General features: G+C 34.5%; 1 protein-coding gene across 5 annotated transcripts; it reads left to right on the top strand.

The window, feature by feature from the left end:
- Positions 1-293: 293 nt before the first annotated feature.
- Krz (beta-arrestin protein kurtz) lies at positions 294-15939 on the top strand. Of its 5 annotated transcripts, none has more exons than XM_070292602.1 (9): positions 294-558; positions 8823-9036; positions 9192-9567; positions 9847-10140; positions 10654-10791; positions 12402-12545; positions 14293-14379; positions 14491-14637; positions 15058-15939. In XM_070292602.1, exons 2-9 carry the CDS (start codon positions 8904-8906, stop codon positions 15131-15133), a joined length of 1395 nt encoding a protein of 464 aa, XP_070148703.1. In that variant the 5' UTR covers positions 294-558; positions 8823-8903; the 3' UTR covers positions 15134-15939. The 5 variants fall into 5 exon arrangements, with proteins under 5 accessions (XP_070148703.1, XP_070148702.1, XP_070148706.1 ...); XM_070292601.1 differs by lacking the exon at positions 294-558 and adding an exon at positions 8066-8671; XM_070292603.1 differs by lacking the exons at positions 294-558; positions 10654-10791 and adding an exon at positions 8068-8671.
- The last annotated feature ends 1116 nt before the right edge of the window (positions 15940-17055 follow it).

Here is a 17055-nt window from a genome sequence, read left to right as displayed (position 1 = left end):
GTAATGCTAGTAATTTTCCGTCCATTCAGTATTCTGGACAAATTCAAATTATCTTGTTCAGAACAAAAGTCGAAACTAGAAGGTGCAAAGAACAACCCTTGTGTTCAACCGTCCTTCATTAATTTCTCCCTCCATCCGAATACTCGTTTGTTTCATTTGAGATCGCAAATAAATTTAAGCCATCCGTGTGCCTAGGGTTCAGGTAGGAGATTCAGGGAGAAATAGGAACTTTTTCCCGGACCCGACCGGCCGCAAAACAGGCCGCGGAAGGCGCTGGTTCTTGGTTCTGCGCGACGTGCCTGCAGCTTCGATTCAGTAACCACGGTGCGCGTTTCCGACTGATGAGCGGGCACAGCGGGACCAGAGCGGGCATCCTCTTTGTGCGCGAGAACCCTTCGCGATAAATAAGACGGTGGTGTTGGCACGCGGGCGAGTCGCAGGGGTGAGCGTCGCGTGGGAGCGTCGCGCCGTCGCGACGCGTCGCACCGCGTTGACAATCTTAGGAGGAGCGTCCGAGAGACCGAGGGTGTGGGCTCGCACGGGACAGCGGGACCTTAGGTAAGACCGAGTATCGCATCCGCATCACGCCGGATGCGTAGAAATTCCATTTTCCCAGCCGAAAATCGACTGGTATCTATCGTCGTCTCATCGTCATCTCTTCTCGTTTCCTCTCGCGTTTGGCGTTTCGGCGGCCCGGACACGATGGGACACGGAGCCTCCGAAAAGAGATCCGAGATTCCACTCTCGTCCGAGAAAGGATTTCTCGCCGCGGGTATTTACACGCGCGAGAAAGGAAGAGCGGCGGGTCGTTCCCGCTCCTTCTTTGAGTCATTCCAACGGAACGCCAGCAAGGCGGAATTCCGGGAATTCTGGCGACTCCGAAAAACCAAAGTCACCTGCCAAGTGTACGCGCGCTCGTAAACAATTCTATCGCGTTAATGAAACGCTAGCTTTATTCTCCCTTTCCATAAATTATTTATAATCACTTTTATAATTATTTATACATGTGCAATAATCCCTCATAAAACTAAAGAAAAGGTACGTTAATTTAATTCTTATTAATTTTCTTACAATCATAAAACGCTTAGAAAATGTGATTCTCGGATGATAGGTATTTGTGTTTACACGTAACCGTATAAAGCTGTATATAGTATACACAGAGGGAAATGAACCAGCCGCGATTCTCCAAAATAAAGGATGCCATATTGTTCGGTTCTCTGTATATTCGCTGTACGCTTTATGCAAAAATAATCCATCGGGATGTGTCTTTATTGCGGGAATGTCCGGGCCGTTTGTTTACGGCATTAAACCACGTATCGCATATCCGGTTCAGGACGAGGGAGAACTTTTCGAAACGGAATGACGGGAATCTCGTGGACTTTCCCGAATGAATCTTGCCGATCTAAAGACTGTTCCCCCGGGATTTCGTCTCGGTAAATAGATACGTGTCGCGTGTGGAAATTCAACGAAATTTAATAAAATTATACGTAAAGGATCGTTTCCAAAATTCTAGCATTTTATTGTATTTTACTCGTCGTCTGTCGAATACGCGCACGTGACGACGGATTATTCGATTGAAAGAAGAATTTCATCTCTGTCATTGCATAATAGCACATTCCGACGATGTGTCATTAATTATTGTCTATTGTTATTATCGAAGACATTTGCCGGATCTTCTTCTACATTTCACTTTTATCCTCGCGCGTGAATTACGTAATAATAATTATCTCGATTAATAATAACAGTTTACGTATCTTTTTATATAACGTTTTACATTAGATAACGAATTCCAAGAGAAAAATCCCGACTAACTAATCCAATTACGAGTATTTTATAGACATATCTCGCGCAAATTCTTTTACTCCTTTTTACTTGAAAAATCTCTCCTCTTCTCTTCTTATTTATTCGCACTATTAAATGTCAATTTGTTTATTTTATTTTAACAATTTTACAATATTTTATCAAATCAAATGATGTATTACTCGCTCACAATGTTGTATATCGCAAAAATTTCCTCATTATATTGTAAATTTATTAATATTATTATAAATTCTTTTGTATCAATACAATATCATCGTAATTGCGTGTAGTATTGGAGCAGGCTTTGTTTACACGGCATGATTTTACGGCGCGCATTCATCCGAAAATGCTCATTTATAAAAGCCGTCGACACGAGAGCGATGCGGCGCGATTATCGTTATCGATGCGATTGGACGCTCTCTCTTCCACAAGTTGCGTGATAACGGGACGGTGAGCGATGCGGGGAAAAAGGAGGGAGGGGGGGGGGGAGGGGAACAAAAAGAGAGACGGGGGAGTCGAGAGATGTGTATGTTTAACCTGCTATCTCGGGCGAGACCATCATCAACGTTGCATCCACAATCGCGTGACTTCTGACCCCACGTATCGAAAATCGAACCTGACAGGTTGCCTCGTCTATCGCGTTCATCGATCGGTTATATACCGTTCGCTTTTCACCACGTCGCTTTTCCACGTGACGTTAATTGCACCCCCGGCGGAAAATGCACCGGAGATGCATCGACGCGTATTCTCTCCTCCTCTGTCGATCGGCAAGATTCGCCGCGATACGAAATCGATGGACGCTTGTAAAAAAAAGTACGCTGACGTTGATAGATATCGATGTGACAAGTCTCCCTCCTTCTCTCGGATGGAAAATTGCCAACAAAATTGCTGCAACGGATGCGCTTTTAAGAATTTAATCCTTTGCTTTGTATCCTCGGATGATTTAAACATTTGTGTTTTTTACTCTCTCTCTCTCTCTCTCTCTCTCTCTCTCTCTCTCTTTCTCTAGTCTCGATAAGGAAATAAGTGACGATATCTGATAAATTAATGATTAATGCATCATTAGATTCAATGCCATATTTGATTAAATATAAAAAGTTTAAAACAAAAATACATTCTAAAAAAACATATTTAATATTATAAAAATTACGTAATTTTCAATATTACAAATACTGTATTATTATTATATATCAGCTAATTATCATTGTATAAACTATTTTATAAAATTTTATATCCCTCTCGTTGATGCTATCGGTATAAATAAAGCATATATATATATATATATATATATATATATATATATATATATATATATCTTTTTCTTCTTCTACATATCTTTTACAAGAAACAGATATCGTTTTATATTCCTAGAATTTATCATTTTACATTATTGCAATGTTATACGTGCTCTTGCATTTATGCGTCCATTTCTCTTTTTTTTTTTGGTTCTTCTTCGTTATTATCTCTGTCATTATTTTTCTAATTAAATCCGTAATCTCTCTCGTTTGCGGCGACGATAAATACATTATAATAAAATATAAACATAAATCGTGCTTCTCTCTTCGCCATTCATTATCGCCGACCATCGCAGCCAGTCCTTGACGTTATCGATGATCGATAGCCAGATTGTCAAAGACAATCGGCGATTAAATAAGGCAATTAACGCGACTTGCACAATGCATAAACGTGTCCAGCCAATTGTCTATCGCTTTACCCTCTTATTCAATAAAGACATTTATTATATTCTACTATGGAATGGAATGCAACAGTTTGTCGCGATTAGAATTAAAATTCGCTAGCATTCATTGCTACTTTACCGAATGCATAAATTAAACAATAAAAATTGTCTATTTAATTTAACATAACGAAATCTTTAATATTATTACTTATATGTATTGAATGAAGACAAAACACAATGCGTGATTATACATTTTAAAAATCGAGTGCAATATATATATATATTTTTTTTTTTCGCATAAATAAATAACTACGTATAATTTTTTTCATTTCATCTAATAATTAAAAATGCAATGTTTCCTCGAAAACAATTTACTCTCGTCGTAATTTTTCCCGCCGTTAAATATCCCCCGAGACTACAGGACGACGCTCGGATCGATATTCGTATTTTGCAAAGTCGTGAGTGCTTTAACTTAATCCGGAATAGTTTAATCACGCAAAATTACGCGCTCTAACTTCGTTAATTCGTTCCGGTCGATGTGGTAGCTCTTGAAAGCAAAGTATGAAAAATTCAAATTCATCAAAACAGATCGGATCTCCTTAAAACCCGAGACTCTGATTTTATTCAATAACGGAGAGATGTTTCTTTCATTATCGGAAAAATTTTCTTTAATTATCGGATCGTTGCGTATACGAAGTATCGGTTTTATTTATGTATTGGCTATCCGATGATTATTGAATTCAATTATCGAATCACGTGTCAAACGTGCCAGATGCGAGGATACACAGTGAATACATAGAAATTTAATTCTGCCACTTATATACGATTTCTGACGAAGTTCTGTCAAGGATACTTGAAATTGTTGCAAAACCAGAAACTAAGGAAGAGCTTGATGCTTTACCTGTTGGCCTTGACGCAACATTCAATATAGCGCTATTACACGCTTACACATATACAGTTAAACATAAAAAAGAAAACATATATATATATATACACGAATATTTGTTTATTCTTATAATCAAATATTATAGAATGTAAACATATTTTAATTCACATTATTTTGACGAAAAAAATCACATGTTTTGTCACATCTTTGATGTCATAATTTAATTGTAATAAATTGGAGTTTTTTTTTAAAAACAAGGCTATATTTAAATTGACGAACGTGGGAGCAAGTTTTTTTAAGGTGTCCTTTCGTTCTACAAAAATAACATGTTAAAAAGAAGCTTGATATTTTATCGCTCCGTGATCTTTTGGGATACGCGTTACCTGGGTGTAGTTTATCATTTATCATGGACCATCGGCATGAGGGAGACTCGTGCGACGCAAAAGATCGCAACATGGCCCGTCGCGTAATACGCTAGATAATGATTAATATACAATAAATCCTGCAACACACAACGGCAGCTCGTTTATAGCGCGTCCGTGTAAAAATTTCCTGCTCAATTTTCCACCGATCGCGATATTACCACCTGGTTATATTCGCGAAGAAAGATTGAACGACACTAATATGAGTGTGAAAAAAGAAGAACATTATTTCATCAATTCTTTGAGATTAAAATCATTAATGAAAAGTATCGTGAATAACGATTAAAATTCTAATAAGGCGAAGCTCATTTAATCCGATAATGTAGGAGATTATCGTTCCGTAGAAATTTTCACTATCGTTATCGCGATAATTTTATTGGAAAGGAAAAAATTCCGTAACGTTCAATGTTGCGGGCTCTTTCAAATTTATTACTCTGAATCATTATATGATTCAAAATTATGTGTATTAAAAGAATTACTCGCTATTGACAGATAAGGTCTTGGGGAACATTGTATATTCTTTCTCTCTTTCTCCTTGTCTCTCTTGTTAAGTAACTTGTATGTGTGTGTGTGTGTGCTTCGCGTAAATAAGTTATTTCCGGCAAGATCGATCTGCCGAATGTTTTGAAATACGAAAACTAAACTTTCGTATATGGTTTGACATGTTTGTAGACAAATACAAGGTTCGAAAAAATTGCTATGAAATCTTTCTCGACTGCAAAAATTTTTGCGAAACGTCAAAATGAATTTTATCTCTCCTATGACATTTAAACCTTACCTAATTTATCAACTTTTAACTATTTCTCTTAATCTCTTAATTTTAAAAAATATTTAACATTATTTGCTAAAAAAAAAAAAAAAATCAGAAATTGGCGACCAATCGAATCTGCTTAAGAAACAATCGATTCCACTAGTCAAAGAATCTTATTATATGAGACGAGAATTCTCGACGCTATCCTGAATAATGGGATGAAATGGAATGGAAGAGCTTCTGAATAATTTAGTTTTCTCAATCGGAGAAGCTAAACATCAATCAGGGGCACCCTGTATATAGAATACTGACGTCAACGGCGATTGAGTAGTATGATTCCCGGTAGTTTTGCGCCGGTTATAGAATCACGGCAATAAGTTATAAGAGCGCTATAAACTGCGAACGACTTAGAATGCAATGCCATTACTCTGTTCGTTTCTACGTCGTTTATTCGCCATCAAAAGCACAATCAGGCCTCGAATTCGTATAATAAAAGCTCGTTAAACAATAGTGGATTATCTACGAGATGGCGGAATAATTGAACTATACTTTGAAATTGACTGACAGTTCTCATTATAGAAATCCTCCTTCTCGAGGAGAAAAAAAGGAGAGCAATAATCGAAATGTAAAATATGTAATGTAATGTACACCAAATGACAATTAATATCCATCCTCTTCTCAATCGTCATTTCAACCGTCTTAATATTGAACTAAATGTGGGAAAACGTAATTAAAACAGACAATTGCGAATTGAATAATTTGCTCTTCATCAATTTACATCCAATAATTTAACAAATTGAGAGAAAGATAATCTACTAAATAATAGATCTACTAATAAAATACCTTGCACATGCAAATATTTTAATTAACATTTATGTAAATATTAATTTGACACGTCGCGTTCTCTTTTTAATTAATTAACTTTCAATTTTATTATATCGCGAATAAATACATGAGGATAATAATAAATAAAGTCTACCGATTTTTTAATTTATGTTTCTGGGCGTAATTGCTTCTTTTTTTCTTTACATTCGTTTGATTTAGGGAGGATTGCGATAACGAGCGCCTGTTCGAGCTAGCAATGCCGAATATTTATTCCGGGGCATGCAGATAACACATGTGAGTGACGTCAAATGAATCGTAAGACCAACTTCCGTCCATTGAGCATGCAAAAAGAAAAGTTTGCCCTGAATAATTCAAATTATAGGACTATTGTCGATCAAGAATTGCAAATAGCTAACGAACAAAGATTCTCCAAAATGAAAAGAGAGTTAGATTAACATCGTATTTTCTTCTATTATCAGCATTGAAAATATATCGAGACGTACATAATATATTTATTACGTACAGAATATATTACGAAAAGTTTATTTTTATTACTATAAATATTTCTAGCGTGAAACTTTCATTATAATTAAAGGTATAATAATATGTATACGTCGAACAAATAAATTGTTATTAAAATAAATGAAACTTGTGTGCGGAATCTATTTTCGCTTTATCTTCCGCGATGCGGAAGATACTCGACAGTCTCTGCTGATTATGGCGCATAAATTGATAATGAAGCGTGTATTTCGATGCTCTGCGATAACATTTGGCACAGTGACGTCAAATACGTACGCAAGTTCCCTTGTTCCTTTGCGCTGACCCGTTACATCGACAGTAGACATACAGCACAATCTTATATTCTCGCATGCTTTTGATTATATATGGTGTCACGAAAGAACAGTATTAAATAAAATATTTCAACATTCAAAATATATAATAAAGTAACAAAAAATATATATAACAAATAAATATAAATATATATTATAACATCTTTATTATATATATATACATACACATAGACATCTTTTTATTAATTAATAAATAATTAATTATTTATATATATATATATATATATATATATATATATATATATATATGTATATATTAGAGAACCTTTAAAAGAGTACAAATAAAAAAACAAAAGGCTAGATAATTCTCTGAGAAAAATAATATATTAAATAAAATGATGTTTTCTTCTAAGGATAAATAATAAGTTAAATATCAAGATATTTTTTTATAAGAAAGAAATAAATTGAATGGCGCAGTATAATAGCTAGAAAATTAAATAGCAAGAATATTTTTCTCTTGAAATTGACCATTCTTTTCCTTAACAAAGTTAGTATCGATCTTTGCTCAAGTGTAATTTAATCAGCGATTTAATGGAGAGACTGTTGTAAGTACGGGTGAATACAGGAATGTAAATTAGTAACACAATCTTATGTTTCGATTAATTCAAAGTAAATTTTGCTGTAATGAGAAAAGAAACTTCGTTATCTTAACATTCTCTGAAAAATTAATGAGAATGTTATTTTGCTCGCAATGTATAACAAGAAAAAGTTGAAATTTTAATTTTAATATTCTATAAAAGTTTGAACAGACCAATCGGGATTTGCACGACACATGGTATAGGATTCATCTCATCTCATATTATATCTCGCATTACATTCGTCATTCGAGCATCTGTAACCGATGGCGGCACGCGGCGTGTAAAACCCCGCGAGTACGAATTATTGTACCGGCATTATCGTATTAAGTATTATTTGAGCGCCGATTGAAATTGACATCCATTTGCCGGAGTGGATCAGTGTAAGCTCGACGTTGCCCCGAAGCGCTCCGACATCTTTCACCGCGATCGTATTTTTAATATAATTTTGAAAAAAATTAGTTTAGTGCAAACGGTTTATTATCGCGACAATAGAAAAGTAAAAATAAAAATAATCTGAAAAAGTTGTGTATATTTATATAAAGGAGGAATATTTTCTGAAATGCAACGACGCAAACATAAAATTTTTTTTAAATAGATAACAGATTATATCATTATTTTTTTTTTTTTTTTTTACAAAATCAATTATTTACAGAAGCTTTGGAGATAAATATATGACAGAAAAGAAAGGAGAGAAAATTTTGCCTGTTATAAAAATAATATGAGAGATATATAATTAAACCAAATAATTCGGCTATAGATTACATTTTGGCCGTATTCATAAATATTAATGGCACATAGTGTCTCGTAATTAAATTAACTGATTAAAATAAATACAAATATCTGCATCAAAATGAAAGAACTAGGAGAGAATATAATAGAGGTAAATATAGAAAAGAGTATTTTAATAGTAGACACTATCAAAAGAGAAAGAAAAAACATATATTATACGATTGTATATAATACGATATAATTTAAAAATATAATTCTATATATAATTATTAACAAATGGCTTTATCGCGATGATATTGCAGTGGGAGAGCTCGGAGTCGGACTTCTCAGATACTGAGGACTCAAATGAGTTAGGAGCCAGCGTTAGCCCGGAAAGCAACGCGATGGACACTATAGATAGTGTCAACAAGCGACAGGCCACTCGTGTCTTCAAAAAATCCAGCCTCAATGGCAAGATCACGGTCTATCTTGGCAAGAGAGACTTCGTCGATCACATCACGCACGTCGATCCGATCGGCAAGTATCCATCATAATTCGTATCCATGCGTGCATCCTCTTAGAGAAATGACGTATAGGTACACTCGGGATGTGTATTTGTCTAAAATAACTATTGCATGACTTCATCTTTTCTTCGAATCTCGCGATAAGAGAAACGATTTCGACGATTACAGACGGAGTCGTCCTGATCGATCCCGACTACATAAAGGAACGAAAGGTGTTCGGTCACGTTCTCGCGGCGTTCAAGTACGGCAGAGAGGATCTCGATGTCCTCGGGCTGACCTTTCGCAAGGATCTCTATCTCGCGGCGGAACAGATCTATCCTGTGGTGCAAGGATCTCAGCCCCCCAGGGAGCTGACGCGATTGCAGGAGAGGCTGATCAAGAAGTTGGGCAGCAATGCGTATCCCTTTTATTTCGAGTTACCGCCTCACTGTCCAGCCTCGGTCACCCTACAACCGGCCCCAGGCGACACCGGCAAACCCTGCGGCGTCGACTATGAGTTGAAAGCATTCGTAGGTGAGACGCAAGATGACAAACCACATAAAAGGTACGAATCTCAATTTAACGTGAAAGAAAATTCTTTTGTTTATAAGCTTAAAGAAATTCTTATTTAAAGTTTTAGAAAAAAATTTTTTTTTTTAAATTCCTTTCTCATGAAATAAAACCAATCTTTGTTTAAAATAAAATAGATTTTACACATATTCTTGATTCAGGATATTTATTCATATTATATAAAAAATACTTCCGTTTATGACCGATTAATGATCAAAGCGGCAATTAATTTAATTCATTACTGCTTTCATCGATCAACTAATTCAACTTGCAGGAGCTGCGTGAGACTAGCGATCAGGAAGATCATGTACGCGCCATCGAAACAGGGCGAGCAGCCCTCGGTGGAGGTCAGCAAAGAGTTTATGATGTCCCCGAACAAATTGCACCTAGAAGCTTCCCTCGACAAGGAGCTCTATCATCACGGCGAGAACATAGCTGTTAACGTGCACATAGCGAACAATAGCAACCGGACTGTGAAAAAGATAAAAGTGTCGGTTAGGCAGTTTGCGGACATCTGTCTGTTCTCCACGGCGCAATATAAGTGCACCGTCGCCGAGGCCGAGAGCGAGTGAGTATTCTCCAGTCAATTATTTCTCCCATCCCTTAGCGAGGAACTACAATATCGTACTTTGGCGAGAGAAATTAGAGGAAAATTAAATTAGATTTAAATTTTTTATTACTTCTAGAAATTAATTAAATCAAATTTTTCTAAGAACGCAAATAATTTTTTCTCGTATTTTTAAATAAAATTTCATTTATAAAACAAGCAGAAACCTTCGAGACAATTGTTTTGCTTTAGGAAATCGCTTTTTTTAATTACGATAAAAAGTAGTAATTTTTTAAGTCAGTAAACGATTAATTTCTTAGACCATTAATGATTTAGACGATTTAACGTTGTTAATTATTTACGATTGTTAAAATGTCGCCGACTTAGAGATGTTAAAAGATGTCATTTCTCGAACAATCAGCTCAAGCTGCAATAAAGTTTTAGCGATTTATACATCGCGTAACATGCGCGATAACACGCGAGAAAAGAAGCAGGATTGTAACGAGCAGGAAAATAAGATTATTGCACTGGCAGTATAGGGGTAGCGCCAGGATTCACTCTGAGCAAGGTGTTTTCTCTAAGGCCAACGCTTGCAGAGAACAAAGACAAGCGAGGCCTAGCTCTAGACGGTCAGCTTAAACACGAGGACACCAATCTCGCGTCTAGTACAATGTGAGTGCGAGATTAAGAGCTCGCTGTTTCCCTCATTACTCTCTCACCTTTTCTCTGCCGAATACTAAGGGGAAAAAAAAAATAAAGATAACGGGGAGGCTGGAAAACGGCCAAATGCAGGCTCGCGTCGTTTCTCTGTAATGCGACTATAATCACGACGATATCTTATGACGAATGTATAATCTTTATAGAAACTCATCGTGCTCGAGTGCCATAAAGATAAGACGTAGCGGCGACATGCTCTATCTAATCTTTTTGGAGTAGCTTTATAATGTTATTAGAAAAGACAGAAATTCATAAAATAGTAGTTCGCTTTAATGACATTCGAGAATGATTGTGAAAAATTTAAATTAAGAATTGAATTAATTCTTGATTAATAATTTGAATCTTATAAGAAAAGTTATTTTATAAGTTAATAAAATATAGCTTTATACATGTAAATTATTTGCTTTTGTCAAATGAATTACATAAATTTCATTAAAATATTTGAAAGAATAAATAAAATCAGAAACAAAGACAGAAAGAGCGTTAAATTTAATCGCGTTCTTTTTATTCGAGAAGTTTATCGCTTCTTTTAATCCTGCTTTTAGCGTTTAGATATTATGAGGATAATAAAAAGTAAGGTTAAAAGACAAGATCATTCTCAGCCTCCCTTTCTTAATATCTTTTTTTTTTCTTTTTCTTATTAATGCAAAACAAATGAAAAATGGAATGGCAGTATTCTTAGTGACTTTGTGCTGGGGATTTTTAACGTGGTGGCCTGTAATCACGTATAGATCTCGATCGGTGGTGGTTTCATTTCCTTGGCAAAGCTCCCTCTCCTCACACACGCACTCTCATTCTCTATCTCCGCCCCCGTCCCTCTTTTTTTTATTTTCAGATATATATATTTTTAAATTTGTATATTTATATTTTTATTTTAACTCTATTTCTTTTTTCTATATTAGAAAAGTATATTCTTGACATTTTTTATAGTTTCTTAAAACAAATTTCTCTCCAATTAATAGTATACACATGTAAGTGTGTTTCACTCTCTATATATGTATATCCCTTAGATACTGAAGTACGTAAAGATAAGTAAGTAAAGATTGTCAAGCCCTTGCCTTATTCTCATCTTTTGTAATCGTAATTTGTATCGCAGTGTAATGCACAAACTGACATATCGTACTATCGCGCGTATATATTTATATGTATATTACAAGATTAAAATAAGTTTAATTTCGTTTATTTATTTATTTATTGTTTTATTTTGATTAGGCGTGAATTTCCGCACAAAACCATAGAAATTTTGTGAATTTTTTCGGCTCAAAGGAATCATAAAAAATTATGATTATTATTCTAGATATCGATTAGAATTAATATTAGACAATTTCTAAATATTTTTTCATACAGATAATATTTAAATTTATTTTTAAAAAACATACATATAAATGCGTTTATATATTATTAATAATAAATACAAATTATTAATTTAAATATTAATAGGAAATTAAATAGAATTAAACATTTTGTCGACGATCTTTACGCTGACAGCGCGATATCAATTTCGCAATTTCGATCCGCACGTGACACGCACTGACACTCATGCTGGTTGTGTGTTCAAATGTCAGAGAGGGATGCCCAGTGGGCCCGGGTTTCACGCTCAGCAAGGTGTTCACTTTAACACCCCTCCTGGCCAACAACAAAGATAAATGGGGGCTCGCCCTCGACGGTCAGCTCAAACACGAGGACACCAATTTGGCGTCCAGCACCCTGTAAGGATGCGATGTCTGAAACTAAGCCTGCAGATACACGCAGACATGCTTAGGTTACATCGATACACCGCGCCGTGTTATTAATCACACATTTAGCGCTTGAGAAAGAAAACGAAGATACCCATCAAAATTATTCATTAAAAATTTTGCTATTTTCAGACTTCAATTATATCATAATACTTCAAAAATTAAAATTTCAATGACTCGTGGCAATGGCATAGTACACAAAAAATGTTTTGGAATTTCTCTTTATAACACGTTTGAATTTCTACAAAAAATATAAATATAAAAAAATAATAATTATTCAAATAATTTTACTTTTTTATGTAGAAGAATGTATTCACTTTCATTAAATACTACATCATTATAAATTATTGAATAACATGTTTTTATACATAAAATATTTTCATAAAGAAAATGATTCTCTTTGATTTTTAACTTTCTAAAAGTTAGACACATAAACAATAAAATATTCAAATAAAAAAAAAATTATGAGAAAAGAGAAAATATGATTCAACACAATTCTTGGAAAAGTCGATGAGAACAAGTATAGCTTTTAGCGCTAAATGCGGGACAAGAATGCGGGCAGTGTCTGTTACATATAACACACATACACACACGTGTTTTACGCACGCAACGCGCAGCTGAACACGCCTTTGGGAATTTTTCTCATCCGCAACGCTTTTCATACAGAACGGACAGGAGATACATGTTGGCTGCCTGTGCAACGAAAGCTTTTCTCAACGATTATTTCTTCGATTTCTCTTTAATTTCTCGATCGATTCATCGAGCGACGAACAACCGGCATTGTCGGGCGACGTGTCATTTTATTTTGCGAAATTCGTATCACTCAGCTTTATTGAAAATAGTATTTACGTGCGCACGTCTTGAATTCCTTAGATCTATAGATCTCGATATTTTGAACCAAAATTTAGGAATATAAGAATTTTCACAATTTTAGAAGAATTAATAAATGAAATCCATAGATCTTGAGATCCAAGTGACTTTACTCTTTCGATGCCAACTTTGTAAAATCTAGCATTGGTCTTTCTTTAACAAGAATTAAAATCAAATTGTAGTTTTGATATCAAAAACTTTTAAAGATTAAATCTTATTATTTTCATATATGTATATATATATGGTATATGTCTCTCAGCGAAGATTAAATATATTCTTTTTTATATCATTAAACTCTCAACTAAACTCCATGATTATGATGATGTTAGCTTCGGATATAAAAATTTTGATAATTAGCAAAAACCTAAATCTTTGTTCATTATTTTTTTTTTTTCAAACATTTCTTGAAATGTTTCAACGATATAAAAAAAAAATTAAGAAACTAGGATCTAAGAGATTTAGAGTACCTAGGGCAAATATTTAAACCAAAATCCCATCTTCCTTCTGCTTGTGCTTGTTGTTTGAAAACATGGCATCGCCACCGCATTGTGCTTGCATAAAATTGCATGAAAAAATTACAACTCGTTCTTTGCCGTTGCAAAACTATAGTTTTATTGTTGGCTTGACTAGATATGTACGTGATTACCGTTTTACATAAATGTTTTATATAAAATTAAAAGCTCTGCTTGCTTGTTTAACGAACAGATCTAGATTTAAAATTTTCATTCCGTGTGCTTCTTTTCGTCTTTGCATGATGCTATAACGTAATTAATTACGCCTGAGCTTTTACTTGATATTAATGTTGATCAATGATAATAACGTTACTAATGACGATAAATCTAATTTGTAGAGTGGTTGACCCGTCGCAACGTGAAAACCTCGGCATAATCGTCCAGTACAAAGTCAAAGTCAAACTTTGTCTTGGTGCTCTTGGAGGGTAAGTCTCATTTAAATATCTCGAGAAATTCTTTAAGAATTTTTAAATTACAGATTTAATATATTGAATTTCAATAAATTTTAATAGATTTCTATTATCTTTGATTTATAGAGAGTTAGTCGCGGAACTGCCCTTTATTTTGATGCATCCCAAACCGGAAGAGGAGGAACCAATGCCGTCCACAGCTCGACCAAGTCCTACGCACAAAACTGACAGCGGAGAGATTCCGCTCGACACAAATTTGATACAATTAGATACGTGAGTAATCTAAAGAATTTAAATTTAAATGTAATTTTTAAATAAAATTTCTCACTATCATAGACCAATGAAACGTAATTAATAAATTATATTTGTTAATAACATCACACCATTTATATATATATATATATATATATATATTTGTATGAGAAACATAATATTGCGTTATATTTATATAAAAGAATGTAAATTTAAAATATTATCCAGGCTTGTCAATCATATTTTATTAAGGAAAAAGAAAAATATGATATTTTACATATTCAAATCTCATTAAGTAACTCACTGTATGTATTAAAAAAGATCTGAATCTTTCTTTTTTAAATAATATTCCTGCTTGAGTTATATTCCTGCATTTTTCCTATAAAAAGATCAAGGATTTATAAATCATATTTATTGAATTTTTTTTAAATTTTTCTGCAGGGAGGCGGACGGCGACGACGATATAATCTTCGAGGACTTTGCTCGTCTGAGGCTGAAAGGCGAAATGGAAGCTTGACCTTGTTCCGCCGATTCCTCATCGATACATATCGATGCGTTCGATCGTGTGACTCTTACGCCGCCGTGTCGCACACAAGACGGAAACTGCACAATGTCGCCAATGATGCCAATAACAGGGATGTCGCAACAACAGACTTAAACGACGTTATCGTTCAAATTTGTTATTGCGGTATCGCTGCTATCCTCAAGTACAAAATGTCCCCCGTACAACGGTGTACGCGGGACATTTTAAGATTTATCGCGTAAGAAAGTTGGGCAAAAGGAAAAACGAGGAGAAAATCTTTCGAAAGGGACTCACGTGGAAAAAAAAGAAGATGCTGCAATTCCGAGCTGTTCGTTCTTTGCGGACATTTTTCAGACAGGCTAAACGAATACCCGAACCGGAAATGGCGTCGAGAAAATTCTTCTTCAACAATCATTCGTCATTTTCACTGATTATCGGAAGATGCGAAAAGAAAATTGAAGTTTCTCTAGTGTTTCTTTTTTTTTTTTTTTTTAGGATATCGTTGTTTGTATATTTATTAAAGTAATTGAGCCACAATTTATTCAACCGTTGTTATTTGTGGCGCGTGTTCGTTGTTAGATCGCGATGGTCTTGATTTGTGGAAAAAGTATGCGGCGGTTTTGTGCGATTGACGTTTATTACGAGTTTAACGCCGTCGCCATTTTACGCTTCGTCTCCGAAGACTGATTTTAGAGAAGAAAAACATCCAAAAATTTAGATAACGAGATGTATTTATTGTAAAACTTTCAACAATGAAAGAAAGCTGCTGCAGAATAATACGTAATATATGTGTAAAATGAGATTCGATATTTTTTCTCCAAAAAAATGCAAATCGCAATTAATTCAATTACAGTTAATTTATTAATTACATATTAATTCATTTCATAAATATGATAGATATCACTTAATTCACAACTAATTAGCAATAAATCGTCAGTTAATTAAATATGGGATTGATACAAATTCAAGAACGTGTGAGAGCCTTAAGTTCATAGCCAGCCACTTTTAGTGATTGTGATTTTTTAAACACGGCCAGTATACTGTCTTTAAGTTAAAGTGCAAGAAGTAAAACATTGTCAGAGTCTCGCATCGATTTTATCTTATCTATGCAAACAATAAATACGTACGATTAGTGCGCATTGCGAATATTGTTTGCGCAAACAACAAAACAACCGTTAACGCTCCTCGAATTAGTTCCAGTAAAAAATTAGTTTACAGTAAATTACAATTGATGAAGATAAAAATAATTGGTCGCAAAAGGAGATAAAAAAAAAGTTATTTTATATTTTTGTAGAAAACTGCGATACATAAACTTGATTCTCACGACAACGAGAATAGGAAATTATTATTCCGCAAATCTGTAAGTAATCGATGCTCTAAGGAGTCTACTTAGAAGCGTTTAATGTAACAATTTGATTAAGAATTCGCGACAAAACGCGCGGAAAAGAAAAGGAAAGATGACGTTTAGAACCGCAGATGTCAATTCATAGATGTATTTATGGATAATTTGTAGTACTTGGTAACATTGTAAGATTTGTAACACTAAAATCCGTGGCACGTTCTCCTTTCCCTTTTCCCCGTTCCCACATCTAAAATCACTCAATTGATTAAATTAAGACGGCGCGAGCATCGTTTATACATAATCGTAAGTATCGATTACGATTGGTACGCGTACTTCAAGATTACTCGAGAATTTAATTTTCGCGCAATGAAATGTTGCGTAATCTCGGCTCGTCCGTATTATAAAAGCGTATTATAAAAGTCGTTTAGCAGAGACTTTGATATCAATCGCCTAATTAAATCTCGAACGCGAAGACTTTTGCTACAAAACGACGAAAATTATCGGATAAACTCCGCTATTCGAAGCAACAATGTCACAGCAAATCATTTACATGCATATATTAATGATTCGTATA

The sequence above is a fragment of the Polyergus mexicanus genome, unplaced genomic scaffold, assembly GCF_030449975.1.
Source record: "Polyergus mexicanus isolate NDT 795.1 unplaced genomic scaffold, iyPolMexi1.0 SCAF_3, whole genome shotgun sequence".
NCBI lineage: Eukaryota > Metazoa > Arthropoda > Insecta > Hymenoptera > Formicidae > Polyergus > Polyergus mexicanus.
The sequence above is the reverse complement of the archived record's forward strand: the minus strand, read 5'-3'. Positions and strand labels throughout refer to the sequence as shown.

Coding starts and splice junctions, on each gene's coding strand:
- Krz (XM_070292601.1), top strand. CDS start 8,642: ATGAAAGAACTAGGAGAGAATATAATAGAG. Junction 8,672..8,822: donor TAGGAGAGAATATAATAGAG/GTAAATATAGAA, acceptor ATGATATTGCAG/TGGGAGAGCTCGGAGTCGGA. Junction 14,638..15,057: donor AATTTGATACAATTAGATAC/GTGAGTAATCTA, acceptor ATTTTTCTGCAG/GGAGGCGGACGGCGACGACG.